General features: G+C 38.2%; 1 protein-coding gene and 1 long non-coding RNA gene across 12 annotated transcripts in view; one reads left to right on the top strand and one right to left on the bottom strand.

Annotated features, from left to right (window-relative positions):
• Positions 1-20636, bottom strand: part of LOC120718983 (deoxynucleoside triphosphate triphosphohydrolase SAMHD1-like) — a 159471-nt gene that overhangs the window by 123472 nt on the left and 15363 nt on the right. For 3 of the 11 annotated variants that reach the window (XM_040007780.1, XM_040007784.1, XM_040007785.1), the window contains exons 2-10: positions 14793-14853; positions 14633-14696; positions 14086-14246; positions 13382-13893; positions 13016-13122; positions 9751-9963; positions 9439-9539; positions 9095-9215; positions 8921-9012 (exon numbers count right to left, since the gene is read on the bottom strand). In XM_040007780.1, coding sequence (XP_039863714.1) covers positions 8921-9012; positions 9095-9215; positions 9439-9539; positions 9751-9963; positions 13016-13122; positions 13382-13893; positions 14086-14246; positions 14633-14696; positions 14793-14853 — 1432 coding nt within the window. Of the gene's footprint in view, positions 1-6135; positions 6702-6820; positions 6971-7080; positions 7186-7326; positions 7393-7477; positions 7514-7994; positions 8297-8705; positions 8828-8920; positions 9013-9094; positions 9216-9438; positions 9540-9750; positions 9964-13015; positions 13123-13381; positions 13894-14085; positions 14247-14632; positions 14697-14792; positions 14854-20636 lie in introns of those variants that run through there. The other 8 variants (XM_040007788.1, XM_040007787.1, XM_040007786.1 and 5 more) reach the window with 7 other exon arrangements.
• On the top strand, positions 76-20029 carry LOC120719006. Its single transcript, XR_005692611.1, has 3 exons — positions 76-86; positions 7299-7302; positions 19802-20029. It is a non-coding gene; the product is annotated as an uncharacterized LOC120719006 (long non-coding RNA).

The raw sequence follows: 20636 nt of genomic DNA, 5'->3' as shown, positions 1-20636 counted from the left end.
TCAGAAGCCAAATATTCTTCAGAAATGTCTTCCTAACTGTTGCATAAATGTGTGGCTCTTCTGGGTTTCTTTGCTTCCACTCTTCCGTCCAGTTCATTCCAAACCAGCTTGATGTGGTTTAAGTCTGGAGACTGTGCTGGCCACTCCATGTTGTCAAGCTTGCCTTCTTGTTCTTTTTTCCTAAGATAGATCTGTAATAGCCTGGACTCGTGTTTTGGGTCATTATCTTGCTGTAGGATGAACCCCTGACCAACTAGGTGCATACCAGAGGCCACTGCAGAATGCTATGGTAGCCATTTTGGTTCAGGATGCCTCTCACTCTGTAAAAGTCAACTGTATCCAACAAAAACACCCAAACCATGCTTCCTCCTTAATGTTTGACATTTGATGCCACAAAGTAAGGAACCAACGTTTTACCTAATCAACAGTGAGCAAAAATCCTGCATGATGAACCAAAGATTTCACATTTTGATTCATTAGTCCATAACACCTTCCATTATTCAGCAGTCCATTGGTGGCATTTCATGGCCCAGGCAAACCTTTTTTTCATGTTTTGATGTCTAAGTAGACTTTTTTGCATTGATCTGTTTTTGTATTGATATAGACTAACCATGACAGACTAACCGCTCACAAAATTATTTTAGCGTTTTTAGTGGCTCCATAATGTTCTTGCAATCTCCTCGGAATCACCTCAGACCCAGATCGTGTGAAACACTTCCTGTAATTCTGTAATGTGTTTTCAACAGCTTGAATCACATAACGAGGAAGTTGTTTCAGAGAAAGGGGGCCTCGTTTGTCTTTGGTCAAATGACATTTTGAAGAACTACCTACACAGTTTAGGACAAAAGAAACTGTACACAACGGTCATCAAGAATGGGGTGCAAATGAAAGGAGATGTGAAACCCTAAAGAAACATAATTAATATTTCAGTGTTTCCTTTTTTGATCATCAAATTATGTTTTTAACATAGGATCTTCAGCAACACATTTGTGAGGGAAGACAACTTTCTTTCAGGGTAGAATGGATGTTTTCATGTCAGGTATGGACAGGAATATGATCACAGTATTACTATTGTAATGGAGTATTAGTTTTAAAAATGCTGTAGCTTTCCTAGAATTTGCATAACTTAAAGCACATTATGTCAGATTGTTTTAAGAAGCAGGGTTGTGGCTATTTCATTATGATGTCACGCTCAAAGATCACAGAGCAGATCACACAGCATTTGTAGAATCAAGAGATCTGGTACAAAGACGTGCATGTGGTGTCTTATTGCACTCCAAAATGATATGTAGCAGGATATTTAGCGGTTTTTGTACAGCAGATCAGTTAATTTGTGTGTGCATACCACCCTACATTTATCTTTCATTCAAGGAAGACCTCAACTGTTACTGAAACATATGGCTCAGCTAAAAAGCAGGTCCAGGCTTACAGATCAGCTGTATTTCTGCTACATACACATGGAATTGACACTTAATTGTGTATACATTTGCCTCCTGTTCCTTTTATTGTTTTAGATCAGTGCGGACCTCTGCCTTTAACTCCGGGGATGCTGATGCATATAAAGCAGCCAGGTACGACCTCCGAAAGTCCATAAAAAAGGCCAGAAAGGACTACAGGGACAAAATGGAGTCCAGCTACCACAGCTTTGACACCAGGCCACTGTGGAATGGACTGCGCTGCATCACTGACTACAAGATGTCACACAGGCAGTGTTCAGCCCACTGCATCTCTTACAGACGAGCTCAACAACTTCTATGCTCGTTTTGACGCAGACAACAGAGAGCAGATCCTCTACCCTCAGGAGGACAGTGAGGCTGCAACTCTAACTCTGAAAACAGAAGCTGTGAGATGGACTTTTAAAAAGGTAAATCCTCACAAAGCTCCAGGACCAGACGGCATCCCAGGCCGGCTACTCAGAGTGTGTGCAGACGAGCTGGCAGAGGTGTTCACCAACATCTTCAACCTCTCCCTGAGGCAGTCTGTGGTCCCCACGTCCCTCAAAGCATCCACCATCATTCCCGTTCCCAAAAAATCAGTTGTCTCCTGTCTGAATGACTACCATCCTGTTGCACTGACATCCGTCATCATGAAGTGCCTGGAGCGGCTGGTCAAAGGTCACATCTGCTCCTCCCTCCCTGACACACTGGACCCTCTTCAGTTTGCCTATCGGACAAACAGAGCCACAGAGGATGCCATCGCCCTGGCAATGCACACCACCCTCACTCACCTGGAGAAAGGGAATACATATGCAAGGATGCTCTTCATCGACTACAGCTCGGCATTTCACACCATCATCCCCTCAAAACTTGCCACGAAGCTCGTCGACCTTGGGCTGGGAACACCGATCTGCAGATGGATTCTAAACTTCCTCACAAACAGGCCCCAGGTGGTGAGAGTTGGTAAGCACACCTCCTCATCACTCATCCTAAACACAGGTACGCCACAGGCTTGTGTGCTTAGCCCCCTCCTATATTCCCTGTTCACACACGACTGTGTTGATAAACACGTGTCCAACATCATCATCAAGTTTGCGGATGACACCATCATAGGCCTCATCACAGGCAATGATGAGACAGCCTATAGAGAGGAGGTGATGGCACTGTACGAGTGGTGTCTGGAAAATAACCTGACTCTCAACATCAGCAAAGCTAGAGAGATGATAGTGGACTACCGGGAACGACCAGTCAGAGAACACCAGCCCATCCACATCAACGGTGTCAAGGTCAATAGGGTCAGCAGCTTCAAGTTCCTTGGAGTCAACATCACTGAGGACTTCTCCTGGACCCTTCACACAGACACTGCTATCAGGAAAGCTCGCCAGCGGCTTTACTTCCTGAGGTTGCTGAGGAAGTTTAGCATGAATGCCAACATCACCTCAAATTTTTACAGGTGTGCAATCGAGAGCTTGCTGACGAGCTGCATCACAGTTTGGTACGGAAGCTGCTCTGCCAGCAGCCGTAAATCACTACAGAGGGTGGTGAAGGCAGCAGAGCACATCACTGGCACGAGGCTTCCTGCCATTCAGGACATTTATCTCCAGCGATGCCTCCGTAAAGCACACAGCATCATCAAGGACCACAGCCACCCAGCACATCAGCTGTTCTCCTTGTTACCATCTGGCAGACGTTACAGGAGTCTGTCTGCTCGGACTACAAGACTCAAAAACAGTTTTTACCATCAAACCATACGACACCTCAACCACAACACTTAAACACACACAACACAGCACTCAGAAGCTACCCTGCAGCTTCACAAGTACTCTGTTTAATCTGCACTGGTCACTCCACTTTATTGTCATTGATATTTATATTTAAAAGTGCAATACTGTAATTTTCTGCTGCTCATTCCTGTGCAATATCCCATCTGCCCTCCCGTCATATTTCTTTTCAAGATTTTCTTATTTAATCACTAGTGTACATATATTTATATTTATAGATACATATATATTTAGTCATCTTTTCTCTTTTACCATGTCTCTCTAATATTTTGCTCTTTACTATTTTTCTATTTTCTTATCATTTTTATTTTATTATATTTTCTCCTACTGTACCATGCTGCTGAGTGACTGCTGCTCGTCAAACACATTTCATTGCAATGTTGACCCTGTGCTAACTTGCATATGACAAATAAAACTGAAAACTGAAAACTAAAGCTAGTTAAAAAATCTTTTATTGAAAAGTTATTTCAGGTGGCATTGTATGCGTATGAAAGCTGTACATTTTCCCTCAAATCTATGTTTTGATTCAGTGTGTTAGCCCATGAGTTACTTTAAATTACACAAATAAATGTTTACAGTACTCTGTAGTCTAGTAGTTATTCAATTCAATTTTATTTATATAGCGCCATATCACAACAAAAGTCGCCTCATAGATAGATATGATACAAACCACTGCCATAATTAACCTTAGTGTGTGAAGAGGACCATTTACATTTACATGAGGAAATTGGAGTCTATTAGATAGATATGATACAAACCACTGCAGCGTAGTACCTGTAATACCTACAGCATGTTCTAATCGCTCTAATAGGATATTATGGTCAACAGTATCGAAGGCTGCACTGAGGTCTAGCAGGACAAGCACAGAGATGAGTCCACTGTCAGAGGCCATAAGAAGATCATTTGTAACCTTCACTAAAGCTGTTTCTGTGCTGTGCTGAGCTCTGAAACCTGACTGAAACTCTTCAAATAAACCATTCCTCTGCAGATGATCTGTTAGCTGTTTGACAACTACTCTTTCAAGGATTTTTGATATGAAAGGAAGGTTGGAGATTGGCCTATAATTAGCTAAGACTGCTGGGTCTAGAGATGGCTTTTTGAGTAAAGGTTTAACTACAGCCAGCTTGAAGGCCTGTAGTACATAGCCGATCATTAGAGATAGGTTGATCATATTTAAGATCGAAGAATTAATTAATGGCAGGACTTCTTTTTGTAGGAATGGGGTCTAATAGATACGTTGATGGTTTGGAGGAAGTAATTATTGAAGTTAACTCAGAAAGATCAATTGGAGAAAAAGAGTCTAACTTAACATCAATGGTACTAAGAGTAGCTGTAGATAATATTACATCTGTGGGATGATTACTGGTAATTTTTTCTCTAATGATAAAAATTTTATTTGTGAAGAAGTTCATGAAGTCATTACTAGTTAAGGTTAAAGGGATTGTTGGCTCAAAAGAGCTCTGACTTTTTGTCAGCCTGGCCAGTGCTGAAGAGAAACCTGGGGTTGTTCTTATTTTCTTCAATCAGTGACGAATAGTAAGATGTTCTGGCTTTGCGGAGGGCTTTCTTATAAAGCAGCAAACTATTTCTCCAGGCTAAATGATGATCCTCTAAATTTGTGACACGCCATTTCCTCTCCAGATTACGAGTCATCTGCTTTAGGGTACGTGTTTGAGAATTATACCACGGAGTCAGGTACTTCTGATTAGAGACCTTAGTTTTCACTGGAGCTACAGTATCCAGAGTCGTACGTAGTGAGGAGGTGAAATTATTAACAAGATAATCGACCTCTGTTGGGGTAGCGTTCAGATAGCTGCTCTGCTCTGTGTTGGTACAGGGCATTGAAGATGATAACAGTGGGTGGATTATATTCTTAAACTTAGTTACAGCACTTTCAGAAAGACATCTACTTTGATAAAGTCTACTCTTCACCGCTGTGTAATCAATTATTGTAAAAGTAAATGTTATCAGGAAATGATCAGACAGGAGAGGGTTTTCAGGAAACACTGTTAAATGTTCAGTTTCTATGCCATATGTTAAAACAAGATCTAGAGTGTGATTAAAGTGGTGGGTGGGTTCTTTTACATTTTGAGAGAAGCCAATTGAGTATAATAACAGACTAAATGCCATGTTGAGGCTGTCATTTTTAGCATCTACATGGATGTTAAAATCCCCCACAATAATTATTTTATCTGAGCTCAGAACTAAATCAGATATAAAGTCAGAGAAATCAGACAGAAACTCTGTGTAAGGCCCAGGTGGACGATAGATGATAACAAGTAAGACTGGTTTCTGAGTTTCACAGCTGGGGTGGACAATGTTAAGCATCAGGCTTTCAAATGAATTAAAAGTCTGTCTTGGTCTTTCATTAATAAATAGGCTGGTGTGAAAAATTGCTGCCGCACCGCCCCCTCGGCCTGTGCTTCGAGGTTTCTGGTAGTTAGAATGACTCGTGGGTGTTGATTCATTTCAACTGACATAATCATCCTGCTGCAACCAGGTTTCTGTAAGGCAGAGTAAATCGATTTGTTGATCAATTATTAAGTCATGTACTAACAGAGACTTGGAGGAGAGAGACCTAATATTTAATAATCCACATTTCACTGTTTTACTCTTTGGTTCATATGTGGATACTGTATTGTTCTTTCTTTGTAATTGTTTATGTTTAAGTTGTTTGTTGCTGGTTTTTAGTTTGTTTTTTGTCTTTTTGGGAGCTGACAGAGTCTCTATGGAGATGGGTTTTTGGGGGGGGGTAGCAGCAAGATAAAAAAGCATTCCGATTAGTAGGTGATCTGCTCTACCACCTCAGCTCCAGCCACCTTGGCATTCTGGTTACCTTTTTCAGGCAGCACCCAAAGGACAGACAGTGTGTTAAATGTTATGTTGTAAGAGCTGTAACTTCACAGTGACACAAAACATAAGAGAAAATTAGCTTTATTTGGAATTTACCAGAAATCAGCAGCAAACGAATCAGAACAGGAAAACAGCTGAAAGATTCTAACTTTTATAGATTTTCATTGATAGACGATATGATAAATAATGAATTTTCAGATAATGACCAACAGTACCCAAAACTGCATGTATTGAAACGAGGTGATCTATTTAGTTTGATTCTAGTGAAAACATGCAATATGTAGTCAAAACATTACAATATTTTTTTTATTTTAGATTATCAAGAGCTTATTTCATATTGATACATGTTGAAGGAAGTAGTATCAGTTAGTCCAAATCACAAAAAAAATCATTCAATATGTAATATTTTGATAAAATTTCACATCTAGTCTAAATCATATAGTTAAGATTTAAATCAAACAATGAAAAAAAAATCAAACAACATTATTTTTTTCTCATTCAAAACACCTATATTAAAATCTCTACTGTTGCACAAAAAAAATTGATAACTGAATCTTTGACATATTCATTCATTCATTCATTCATTTCCTGGAGTTGCTCGACCAGCGCTGGGGACTTCCTTGTTTAGATCCTGTGTTTATAAATAAAGCTTATTAGTCACACCAAGAGTCATGAAATGCAATCTCAACTCGTGCTTACACTTGCATCAGTTTGCTTATTATGTAGTAATACCTATAGATAAAGTAATACCTTATAACCATTCTCCTTGCACCAGTCATTGAAGACTTTCTTGAATTCTTCCTCTTTTGTTTTTATTTGTTCATCTGTTAGTTCCTTAGGATTCTTCCAGTAAACCCTAAGCATCTCGTCAGAAAACCAGTCTGGGAGGACACTGAACACCTGACATCAGGGACAGCAGCATAAAAATTACATATTACACAGCCAACGTTGTTTTATTGAGGTGCATTAAAAAGAACGCAGCATATGGAAATCAAGGCTGTAGTTCTCACATCTGATTTGGGGATTGGTTCTCCTTTATCAGGGTTATCCTTGCGATAGAAATATGCTTTACTGATGGGGTCAACATTTTCCATCCCATAGTCCAAAGTGACCTCCTAAAATGAAATGTTGCAGAGAAGCCTGTATTCATAATATGTAAATAATGACCCAGTGGAGGTTTAAAACATATTTTAAATAAAATGAACAAAAACAACAACAAGATTTTAAGAAAAGTTTAATGAATTAATAAAACTCACAATAACTTCAAACTTGTCATCAGGAGAGCATTTACGCAGTTTATCTTCCAAATCCTTCTTAATTTTCTGAAGGTGGAGAAGACAACAGTGTGTGTTATTATTATTGTTTTCTTAATCTTGTTTAGTCTTCTTGAGCTGTTCTCATTCTTACCTCAAGTGTTTCCTTTTTTTTTTCTTTTTTCTTGTCCTGAGAAAGGGGGCAAGTGGGAGGGAGAAGAAAAGATTTATTTAGCACAGAAAACACAATCACATTAAACCAAATATTTAAAGATAATGTTTTTCTTAATTTCTCTGTTTTAAAAAGGATTTTTTTACAATAAATATTGATTTACAGCTTGGTGTTTTAGAGGATACATAGAAAATGAGTCTTGGAATCACATGAAACCACATATTTAAAGATAATGTTTTTCTCAATTTCTCAATTTCACACAGGAGTTTTCACACCCACCACATTTGAGCTGTTCCAAAACATTCTTCAGAAAATATATATCTATAAATGTACAGCTTGGTGTTTTAGTACTTACATGAAAACGACTCTTGGAAAGTAGTATTGTATGCTTTGTAAGTTCAGGTTCTGAGTTTCCCTCCCTCCCTTCCTCCATCCATGCATCCTATTCAGTGTGAATACTGGGCTTTTAATACAGGCACATAAAAACATAACTGCATACCTTTGCTTGACCCACACAGCGGTACAGGTCCCGTTTCATGACCCTCTGTAGAATCTCTCTTGCCTTCTCCAAATCTGATTCTTTTTTCCTTTCTTCCTCAGAGGAAGGTTCCTTCCTTCCTTCCATGACCCTCTGTAGAATCTCTCTTGCCTGCTCCAAATCTGATTCTTTCTTCCTTCCTTCCATGACCCTCTGTAGAATCTCCATTGCCTGCTCCAAATCTTGTTCTTTTTTCCTTTCTTCCTTGGAGGAAGGTTCCTTCCTTCCTTCCTGGTAATGGAGTATTCTTTCAAACACATGATCTTCAGAGTAAACACAGAAATAAATTGGAAGTTAAGTCAGTTCAAACAAGATCAATTTAGTTCAGTTTCACAAATGTATCAGTAATGCCTTATAAAGTTATTTATACAAATTTATATCACAAAAAACCCAGCTGAATTATTATAGCAAACATTACTAAATATAATGTAACAGAGTAAAGCCCATCTGCAGACAACAGTAGTTTAAATCAATATACAATTAAATTAATTTAAAAGTGTCAGTCAAAAGAAACAGTCCTATTTGAGTGTTGTCCATAATCTTTAACAATTTGTATTTGAAGATGGTTTATCTGAAATAAACTGAATGAGAAAAATAATTACAGTTACAATAAAAAAAAGTGTATGGATAAACAATTTATAACTTATACACAACACAGATTGAAGCCACTACCTGTCAGCTTTGTGTATGCCTCCATATCACCATTTGCCCGGGAGATATTTAGCATCTCCCCTTTTGAACTTTTAATTTTGAAGTCTGGGTGGTCATCTACTAGTAAGAAGGCATCTTTGAGCCTAGATAAAATGACGCAACATATGACTTCAGGGGCACAACTTCAGACAAGCTAAATTTTGGGTAGTATTAAAAATGGAACTCTAGGTACTCACATAATTTCTACTGCCATTTTTATCTTGTGCTGGCAGGCTCTTCTGTGGATCGAGAGCCTTTGCTGGAATATGTCATACAGGTTTGCAGATTCCTGTTGACAGCCATAGTTTAGTTATAGCTACTCAGATTAATTGTTCCTTAAAAATAAATGTTAAAAAAGCAAAAGTCAATACTTTGTCTCTAGAGCAAATGTGCTTAGTTTTTTTCCTATCCTCCTCCACATCACACACCCTGGCAAGCATGATGAAGCGCTGATGGTCAAAGCTGTTCGGAATCCCCAGCTGTTGGCAGTCCCTGAGATGGGAGAGAGGAAATATGCAAATAAAAAAGAAAATAAATTTTAACAAAACCTTAAAAAAAACCCTCATCAACTTATGGTAAAAGTTGTTCAAAGAACCACGAAGTGTGCTACAAATAGTAAATCATAAAACTAACGAGTTGAAAGCAGAAAACAGGACAAAGTAGTTTTGCACATTGCATCAAAATATGAATATTTCTTTTGTGAAGTAAGCTTCACCTGGCAACGTAGTCAAACTTGTCAACATCAATCCCAGTTTCCTTGTTTGACACAATTTCATAGAGAAAGGATTTTTTCTCTTCTCGACCTTTATATAGCCACTGTGGAGACAAAGCCAAAAGACAAACATTAGACACTAAGACTGAAGAAGTCACTTGAATGAGTGATGAAACGTTCCTCCCACTGAAAACGCTATGCCCAGATGAGCAGAATCAACTTTTTGGGATTTTCTTGGCTGAATGATTGAGCATGCATCAAGACATTAGACACTGACTTCTGTAGGAAAGACAATACTTAATTCACCCAACTGACCAGTACCTCCTTGGAAGCATCATTGTTCTGATGTTCATTATCCTGAGCTGCATCATTCTGAGGTTTTTTATCCTGAGGTTTCTCAATCATTTCTTCAATAAACTCCAGGTCAGTTCCATCTTCATCTACTTTCAGTCCATATTTCTTCATCACTTCTTTTAAGCCATTTTGAACCAGTAGGTGTTTAAACATTTCAATAGAGGCCTTCTCATGCTGAAAGAATACACAGGTGGATGCTTTAGTGGCGACAGGTTAAAATGGAAAAAAAAGCAAGCATGCAAACCTTATTTTTATTGCACGTTAAAAAAACAGCATCAATTTGCTTTACAAAGTCAATGTACAATATCTGAATTAAAAGCAATACAAAATGAAAAAGCCAAAAACAAGCAAACAAAAGAGCCCTTCATAAAATAAAATAACTTTACCAAGTGATCCCTTTCAGACATCATATCCCCTCATATCCCTCTATTATTGTGGACAAGACAATCATACTAAATTTTGAAGTTAGTGCATAGATTTAGTATCTTTAACATATATGTTACTTTATTCCTTTGGGAAGACAAGAGTGGTTGTTGGTTGATCAGCATTAATGACAATTTGCATATTAATGGCCATTGTTCATCAGTGGGCTAGTTTCAGTCATTATGCAAGTGTACTGTTTATAAAGTTGGGGACACCCGCACTCAAACTGAAATTTTGAATTCTAGCATTAGAACACTTTTTTTTTTTTTTTTTTTCTTTCCTCTTGCTTTTCTCATGTCTTACTGCTTAATCTTCATCATCCTTTGTCCACTATATCTACTATTCCTTCTCTCCACATTTCCAAACCATCTCAACCTTGCTTCCATTTGTCACTCGGGTTCAGTGGCCTCTGAAGCGATTACTGTCTAGAACACAGATCATCTGTTTTTATCTACCCATAAGTAGTTTGCACTCAAAACAACTACAAAAATACAGAGTTGTAACTAAAAAACAAACAAGATCTCCCAAGAACTGTTGCTGATGACTTTGTTGGTAATGTTTTAAGTGACCTATACACTAAACCTACTACTACAATTATTACCAAGGGACTGAATGACACTGTATTAATTCAGAGTACGGTAGTCTTAATGCTGGTAAATTTTTCCCCAACTTAAGAGACTCAAGAGTCTGGGTCATTGTATCAGACCACAGTAGCTTGTTTTATTTTTTGTTGTTTTGTTTAATTTTTTGTTGCAATCACTGGACTACAAGAAGGACAGTGGTACATAGGGTTCAGAATTGATAAGAATTTAGCGATTCCATTTCCATTATCAATATCACTTATTGATTCGATTCCTTCTTGATTCTCAATTCTCATTTGCTCATTGTCACCAGCATCTCTAAGCAGCATACCAAAGACATTAACTTCGTGCAAATTAATTACATGCTGCGTGGTCAAATGTTTGTGAGTGTTGGAGGTATTTCCCCTCTTTGTTGGGCTCAGTGTTGGGGTTTTCAAAACTACACATCATGTCTTTAGCATCTTATGTTCTTTTTAAAATGATTTATTTTAGTATTTTTAAAATTTTGGCATTACAGTGTGTTATTGGTCATGGCTAAGAAAATACTGTTGAACTGAAGCAAAGTTCTTTGGGTTTACAGTGTAGCTATAATTTTACATTTGACATATATTTACTCTGTATGGATTTCTCGTTGGGCCTGCTTGAGTTTTTGCAGTGAATAGAATAACAGCTTATAATGTCAATTTTTTTGAGTAGTCAGTTGGACCAGAAATGCCACAATATAAATTCTAGTAATTTCCATTAACTGGTCAGTGATAAGAAAAGATTTGATTTGAGTTAAACCGAACAACAACCACCCTGCACCCTTAAGAGCATCCTTACACCACAGGGCCCAGACAAAGATGGCTGAGATACCCTGAGAGTCAGAGTAGGTACTCTGATTTTATGTTTCAGATCAGGATTTGACTCAAATACAGACTAGACACCAAATAAAACCATGTCTTCCATAAATTATGATCAATTCAGTTTTGTTTGGCATCAAACCACAAGAGTCACCTCAAAGTGCTTTATATTGTAAGGTAAAAATACTACAATAATATAGAGAAAACCCCATCAACCACATCTTTTTATGCCTAGTGTGTCATATTTGATAGAAACAGTTTTTTTGAGTTTTTGAGCCTTCTACCATCGTCGGTGTGATTTTTTTTTTTCTCTCTGAGAACACATTTTAAGTAATTAAAAAAAGACAGTTGTAGGAAATACAATGGAAGTCACATCTAAAAATTGAAATGTACTTAATATATTTTTTTAAAAATTGTCAAATGTATCAATAAACTCTCCATTTAAAAAAAATAAATAAATAGAATTTTCTGGAAATAATATCATATTTAAGGTTTTAAGGGTTTGACAGGAAGAAATCGCTGGCAGAACGAGGCTCAGGGATAGGCAGCCATCTGCTGCAACCAGTTTTGGGGTGAGGGGAGGAAGAGAGGGCAAAAGAGAGCAAGAACCATTAATAGTAATGATTAAATGCAGATTGGTGTATTAACACATAGTGAGTGAAAAAAGTTCAGTGAAGAAGATATATTCTTCATTCATGAGAAGCCCCAGCAGCCTAGCTTTATTGCAGCAGATGCAGGGTCACCTAAACCAGCCCTAACTATAGAGCATATAGTCATATAGTTAGCGTTTGATCAGATGACCCTGCATCCTCTCTTAATTTATAGACAGAGGGTGATCAAGGAAGATAGACAGCTAGGAGAAACAAAATAAAGGTGCAGACAATCAAGACAATCATAGGGGAAGTAACACTCAAAACAAGGCAGAAGAGATACTATTACCTATCGATTTAACTATTATAATAAAACAAGAAATAACACAGAGAAAAGACACACCAAAACAAGACACAACAAGAACACCAGAGAGGCACGAATAACAAAGTTGAGATAAAACGGACACTCGCCATAATAATGGAAAAATACCAAAAGATTATCAACATACTAGAATAATAAAGGTAACAAACACAAATCTAATTATAAGGAAACAAAAAAAAATCTTAGCCGTAAACACTGAAAAGCAGGAAAAAGGTAAATAGAAAATCAGACATGATTATATTAACGAAGGGATCAAAACTCCAAAATTATTACAGAAACTAAGAACCATAGCACCGGGAAACATAGTTCTTCAAAGTTTAAAACCAGTTGCCTCTAAAGCTCAGATCGCTTTTTAATTTAATTATTTAAATTTGTATATATGTTCCAACTATTATTTCAAACTCTTACCGTCCATTTTTCATTGTCTGTGACTTCTTTGTCTGCTTTGCCTTTTTTGTCTCTTTTGATTGCATCCATAAACATCCCATCATAAAAATGAGAATAGGGCCCATGTCCTTTATATGACAAAATAAACATATGATATGAACAACAGAGTGATTTGTGATAACTTCTTAAATGTTCATCCTGTGAAATACATGGGTTTTATTTTCCGCTTTCATTTAAGAATGTGTTAGTTTTAGCCACATCAGTGGTCAAGATCAACATAGTACTTGACATGGGGATAGTTTAATTTGATTTTCATGTTTAATCACACCCTATGATGGCCATCTGCAATATAATACTTATGCTATAAAAAGTATGTGTATTACTTACCTAAGTCATGACAAAGACCGGCAATCTCCACACAGAGGACATCTCGGTCACTGATGAGCGATTTCTTCAACTCATCTAATCTCTCCAACTTCTCAAACTTCTCCACATCCTTAGGCTTAAACCTTTGCAACATCTTCAAATCCTCAGGATTCAACTTCTCCAAACCCTCAGACTTGGAGTTCTGCAATTTCTTCAACTTCTCCAACTCGTAAAACCAAGGTTCTCCAACTCTACCAATTTCTAGATCCTCCAACTCCTCAGCCTTCAACTTCTCCAAATCCTCAGGCTTCGAATTCTGCAATTTCTTCAACTTCTCCAAATCCTCAGGCATCAACTCCTGCAGCTCCATCAAATCCTGAGGCGTCAAGTTCTGCAATTTCTTCAACTGTTCCAACTCCAAAGGCTTCAACTTCTTCAACTCCTTCAACTCCTTCAACTCCTCCAACTGCTCGATCTGCTTCTCCTGCTTCATCTTCAGAGCTTTTGCAAGCTCACCTGCTAAATGTGCCACTCTTTACAGTAAAATGTAGGACACACACTTTTTAGAACGTTGGCTTAATTGTTTTCAGTTGGTACAGTACTACACTGCTAAAAAGAGTAAAAAAAATCTGATGTCAAGTATATAAAGTTGATAAAGCAGTCTGTCCTTTCTTTTGGATTTTTATTACAAATAGGTGTTCATGTATGAAAACCAGTGGACATACCCAATTGAGTGTTCAAAGCGGTTGTGAGATGCTCCTGGATAAACATTATAAATCCCCCCAAGTTGCCTGATGTTTCGTAGTCTCTGGAACTCAGGAGTGTCTATAATTTTGACAAGAACTGGGTGTAATGCCATGTGACCATGGATGGGATCATTAAACACCTTTGTGAAGAAAAAGAACAGGGCATAACATTACAACAAGACAAAAAGGAATTAGACTATTTCCAACTCTTACCCACGAACAGGTAGCAGGTCTTAGTCTTTTTATATTTAATTCAGTGTTTTTTAAACAGTGGTAAGCAAGCATTGAGGCTGATGCTAGGCTAATGGTCTTCTAGTATCATGCCTTCTACTGTGGCAATGGCAACTTGTTTAAATAAAATTCTTTCATTTAAAATAAATGTTTTAAATAAAAGAATGTATTTTCCCATGAGGAAATCTAAAGGATATTTTATCCTTGTCCTTTGATACTGTATCAAATTAGAAAAATGGGTTTCATCAATTTATCAGTTATTGTAAGATGAAGATCGAGAGTCATGTTAAATCACCTTGCTTTCTTTGGTTTCACGTTGATTTTCCATAGTGTTGTAGATTGGAAAATGGATACTATCCCTAAAGAGTACATTAAAAAACATAAGAAAGCATAGCAGAAACATACTAAATTAACTGTGTGAACAATGCAACTTCTTTTAACATGCATAAACTTACTTTATGACAATTTTCTCCAACTGATCAGGAGTTAGCTGACGAAGATCAGTGATGTTTTGTTCTGGGTACATAAGGAAAAGGTTATCAGTCCTGTGATCTATCAACTGTGACTATTAGACTATTATTATTAGCAATAATGGCAAATTAAGAATGCTCTCAGATGTCAAGCCTTTAGGACGGGATGGTCCTTTTGTTTATCATTTATTTATTTATGTAGCACATTTAATTACAACAGCAATGTTGATCAAAGTGTTGTACAAAACTACAGAATAACTAGTTAAATAACTTATAATATTAGTACCAAACATCAAATACCAAATAACTCTCATACTGTATTAAAAGCCAGTGAATAAAATGTGTTTTAAGATAAGATTAAAAAAGATTGACAGTAGGAGCTTGTCTGATGTGCAGGGGTATAGATTATTTGACTTCCAGGCTTTAACTTCACCAAGACACTGAAGAAAGGGGGCAGAACAATTAGAAGTGTTAAAAGGGGCAAGCTTTTTATTCTCTAAAAAATACTACTACCTGATACAATACAACTACCTGATATCATTCCTCTCTTAGTTTGAATAGTACCCTGTTTTTACTTGCAATCTATGAAAATGTTTTGTTTCCATACTGATATTATTGAAAAAATTCTGAACTGCAACTCTATCAAAACAGTGTTTTTTGTATCACCCAGATGAGATTATAATTTAAAGTTACAGCTGTGTTCTGATTTCCTGCCCCTTTCCAGTTCAAGTACAAATGCTTGGTTAATGAATTATGTTTTGTGTTTTTCTTTAATGCTTTTAAAAATGTTTAATAATAATGGATTAGATTTATATTGCGCTTTTCAAGGCACCCAAAGCACTTTACAATGCCATTATTCATTCACTCTGACATTCACACACTGGTGGAGGCAAGCTACAGTTGTAGCCACAGCTGCCCTGGGGCAGACTGACAGAAGCGAGGCTGCCATCGGCCCCTCTGGGAGGGTAAAGTGTCTTGCCCAAGGACACAACGACCAGGACAGAGAGCCTGGGGATCGATCCGGCAACCTTCCGGTTACTGATGTGCTTCCCAACCCCCTGAGCCATGGTCGCCCCACTTAGAATTAATATTTTGGGTGGAATTCACTACAGTTGAGCAGTTTGTAAAATGTATCACTGACTTAAATCAGCATACAGTACAGCAGGTATTTACAAGTTTACAAAAGTAGTAGCATTTGAACAAAGTAGTAGTATTTCCCCTAAGCACTAGTATGAAAATATACTTAACGTGCCTAAAGTACTCATAATACCTTTGAATAATTAAACAATTCTGACACTAACAATTAGATTTGTGGTAAAATAGATGACAAAACTTATGTTGAATCAACTTGATGAACGAATAAAAATTAAGGGAGGAGAAAAAAAGAAATTATTAGTTCAACACATGCAGAAATTAGAACAATTAATCACTTGTATATGCAGTGTTGGGGAGTAACGGAATACATGTACCGCCGTTATGTATTTAAAATACAAAATATGAGTAACTGTATTCTGTTACAGTTACCGTTTAAAAAGGTGGTATTCAGAATACAGTTACTTTGTTGAAATAAATGGATTACACTGCGGTACTTTCCTGTTTCATTTTGTCGCGGGTCAGGACTGTTTGGGTTTTGTTTGACAGCTACGGTCTATTGCTCCAGGCGGCAGCGTTACGGTTGCCATGGTTACAGGGCGACGCTCTCTCTCTCTCTCTCTCTGCGACTGTGTGTTTCCTGGGTGAGAGAGCGCCTTTTCGTTGTTGTTGTTGTTGTGCTAAGCTAACAGGCAGAATGCTACAAGCATAGCTCTAAAGAATGTAGCATCATGGGCAGTGTAGTCCGTGCTGCAGGGAGAATGGACTGCCATACACGTTATGGGTCTGTGAGCGCGAGGAGGGAGAAAAAGGGGAGTGGAAAGGTACGAGCAGTCATCGAGGAAAAACGGGAGCTGGAAGCATGTAAATATAATAATAACCACTGCAGCCAAGAAGAGTGCCTGACGAGCCCAGTTGTAAGTAAGCTATTAAGACTCGACTGTACACCGTGTTCGTGTTTTCCTCCGAAAACAATAAGTTCCGTTGGAGCAGCCTTTCAACGCCTCTCTGTCTCTCGCAAGAAAAGTTGACCCACACAACAAAGTAAAGCTATTTTTCGGCTACGAGCCGACAGGGACCCCGCCGTATTAGTCAGAGGTCCCTTTACTACAGTTCGGAGTCGCGGACCTTCAGTAATAGTAATAAATCACACGGCAATAGTACATTCACGTTGTTGTAAAAAGCATGATAATATATTAAGTAATCCAAAGTATTCAGAATACGTTACTGTCATTGAGTAACGTAACAGAATACGTTACAGAATACATTTTGGGGCATGTATTCTGTATTCTGTAATGGAATACATTTTAAAAGTAACCTTCCCAACACTGTGTATATGTCACGGTCCCAGTGCCTCACCGGCTGACTCCGTGTTAGGCGATATGTTTTTGTTCTCTCTCTCTCCCTCTCCCTCTCCCCCTTCCGCGGCAGTGCTCACTGCGGGCTCCCGTCCCTGGCCCACGCACCTGTGCTCATCATCACACCCATCGCTGAATTCTACAATCAGAAGGGCTTCTTAAGATGGCAGACCGACGCTATTCCTCGCTGGAACGTTGAGCCACCAGCGTTAGTTCTCCTGTGATCAGTCTGAGTTTTCTTGCGATCTTGAACTAATCGGATTTTCCTTTGTTTGTGTGTGTAGATTCTTCCTGGACCCATCCCTGTATCTCTGAGGAATTAGCGAGAAGAACATCGGAGGAAAAGGAGAGGGATTGTTGTTGAGAGAATGGACCCTGGAGCCCCGGACCCCCTCTCCCGAACACTTTATATATATATTCACCTGGTCAAACCACTGTAAATAAATGCACTGTCAGCTTTTGCAAAGGTCTCCTGGTCTGCGCCTGAGTCCGTTTACAAAACTGTGTCAGTATAAAGTAAAGATGCATCCATCCATTCGCTTCCGCTTATCCTTTTCAGGGTCGCTGGGGGCGCTGGAGCCTATCCCAGCTGTCATAGGGCAAAAGGTAGGGTACACCCTGGACAGGTCGCCAGTCTGTCGCAGGGCTAACACATAGGGACAGACAACCATTCACATTCACACCTAGTGGCAATTTGGATTATCCAATTAACCTATCCCCACAAGCTGCATGTCTTTGGACGGTGGGAGAAAGCCAGAGTACCTGGAGGAGAACCCACACAAACACGGGGAGAACATGCAAACTCCACACAGAAAGACCCCAGGCTGATGGTGGAATTGAACTCAGGACCTTCTTGCTGTGCGGCAACAGTGCTAACCACCGTGCCACCGTGCTGCCACAAGTAAAGATGCATTCAACATAAAATGAGACCAAGTTTGGGGATGACAAAAACATTTTGCAGACTGTAATTTCCATTGTACTTACATTTCTTCTTTATTTCTGATTTCTTAATGAATCATTATCACTAACATGTATAGACACAAGGTAAATCATTTTTACACCACCATCTGTATTGTAATTTAAAAATAGACTAACAAGAGACATGTTATCAGTGTTGGTCAAGTTACTTGAAAAAGTAATCAGTAACTAATTACTGATTACTTCCCAAAAAAAGTAATCCCGTTACTTTACTGATTACATATTTTCAAAAGTAATTAATTACTTAGTTACTTTTTAAAAACACGATTTACAACCTGAATAGGTGATAAAGCGATAGATCTTTCAGCCCAATTCTACTTTTTTTACATTATCCATCATACAAAATGTAATCAAATGGAAAAGTCTCTTTTTAAAACTTGTTTTATTAGTTTTAATCTTTTAACTTTATGCATCAAGCAAAAATGTAATTATCTGCAACATTCTCTGACTGGAAGAAATTTGTTTAATATTTAAACCTATTTTCTGCACATTCCAGCACATAAAATATATATTTTTTTGTGTTTACACTCAATCTTTCAAATAGATGCAAGTAAAACACAGCAGAAAATAAAGTCAAAGACTCAGCGGTCCTTTTGCTCTATTTTCACCTGTAAAGCAGAAGTAGGGTAGGCGGAGGTTTACCCTGGTGCAGGTGTGCCACGGCGGTCAGTGGAAGAATCCGCGAGATTCTCTGAATTTCCCATTACGTGGTAGCGCACTCGGTGCTTGCTTGGAAGTTTAGGGGTTTTTTTTCGCTGTAAAAATAAGTTTTCTTCCCACGCACAACGGACACTAATGTTTTTGTCACTTTTTATGGAATCAAACTCAAAGTAAGGTCAGTACTTCCACGCTTTAAACGTTGCATGCTCAAACTCTCTCCCGCACTCGATATATAATCCACTGTTGGTCTGCACACAGCTGTTGTCATGAATGTCGCACTCGCTTACGTCACTGTCATGAGACATTCTCGCAAAAAAAATCACGGTTTTAGTAACGCAGTGTTCCTACGGGAATGTAACGGTAATCTAATTACCGTTTTTGCAATAGTAATCCCTTACTTTACTCGTTACTTAAAAAATGTAATCAGACTACAGTAACGCATTACAAGTAACGCGTTACTACCCATCTCTGCATGTTATATATATTTGTGTCAGTTACCGTAGCAATAGCAATGAATCCGACTTCAGTCTGCAGTCCATCATTCATTGAACCATATTTCTACTGTAGCTCAGTGAGACAAACCAAACCCTGGAACTAACAAAAGGCTGCAGCCATCAGCCACCAGTTTCTACTTGCTGGTTGTTAAACCCTGGGGCCTTCCAATCTGTCGTCGAGATCCTGTGCTCTCCTTCCAGCCTTTCTAGGAAATTTTCTTAGTAAATATGACTTAAAATTCAAGGAAGAAATAAATAAAAAAGAAAGAAAGAAAAAACAACTATATGTGCTGTTCAAGATTTATCTGGGAACACAATATATGACCTGAAACAAATAAACAACATTTTCAGGGATTTCTATAAAACGTTGTATTCACCACAAATAAATCCATCTAAAAAGAAAATTGAACAGTTTTTGGACAACATAACTCAATGGCACTGGATTCGCCACTGACGCCAGGTGAACTCCAGGAAGCCCTGATAAGCATGCCCAATAATAAAGCTCCAGGTCCAGATGGCTTTCCTGCAGAACTCTACCAAGAATTCTGGACGATTCTAGCACCAGTTTTTCACAGAACGTTGTTGGAAATCAAAGAAAAGGGCAGACTTCCATCAAATATAAATTCTGCAAACATTAATCTCCTGCTAAAACCAGGCAAAGACCCTGTATATCCCTCAAGCTATCCAATATCCCTTATAAATGTAGACCTTAAAATAATCTGCAAAGCTCTCTCAAAGAGATTAGAGAAAATAACCCCCCTCTTAATTCATCCTGACCAAACTGGTTTCATAAAAGGTAGGCACTCATCAACAAATACACGTAGATTACTTAATTTGATAGACTACTCATACAGTAAAAACTTTGAAACTACAATATTTTCTTTAGATGCAGAAAAAGCATTTGACAGAGTTAACTGGAAATTTCTATTTGCAACTTTACACAAATTTGGTTTTGGATCCTCTTTCATTAACTGGTTAAAATATTAGACAATTCCCCAACAGCTTGTGTCAAAACAAATGACCAAACATCCTCCAGCTTCTGTCTCCTGAGGGGCACCAGGCAGGGATGCCCACTCTCCCCTTCACTGTTTGCAATTTTTATTGAACCACTAGCAATTAGACAGAATACAGTAATTAAGGGCAAAAAATGCAAGAACATGGAACATAAAATCAGCCTTTATGCGGATGATGTGTTACTTTTTCTCCAAAACTCACAAACCAATATCTCTGGGGTGATTGAATTGATA

Source organism: Simochromis diagramma, unplaced genomic scaffold (genome assembly GCF_900408965.1).
Source record: "Simochromis diagramma unplaced genomic scaffold, fSimDia1.1 OVJJ01000545.1, whole genome shotgun sequence".
Classification (NCBI taxonomy): Eukaryota; Metazoa; Chordata; class Actinopteri; order Cichliformes; family Cichlidae; genus Simochromis; species Simochromis diagramma.
This window is presented reverse-complemented; position numbering and strand designations above follow the sequence as displayed.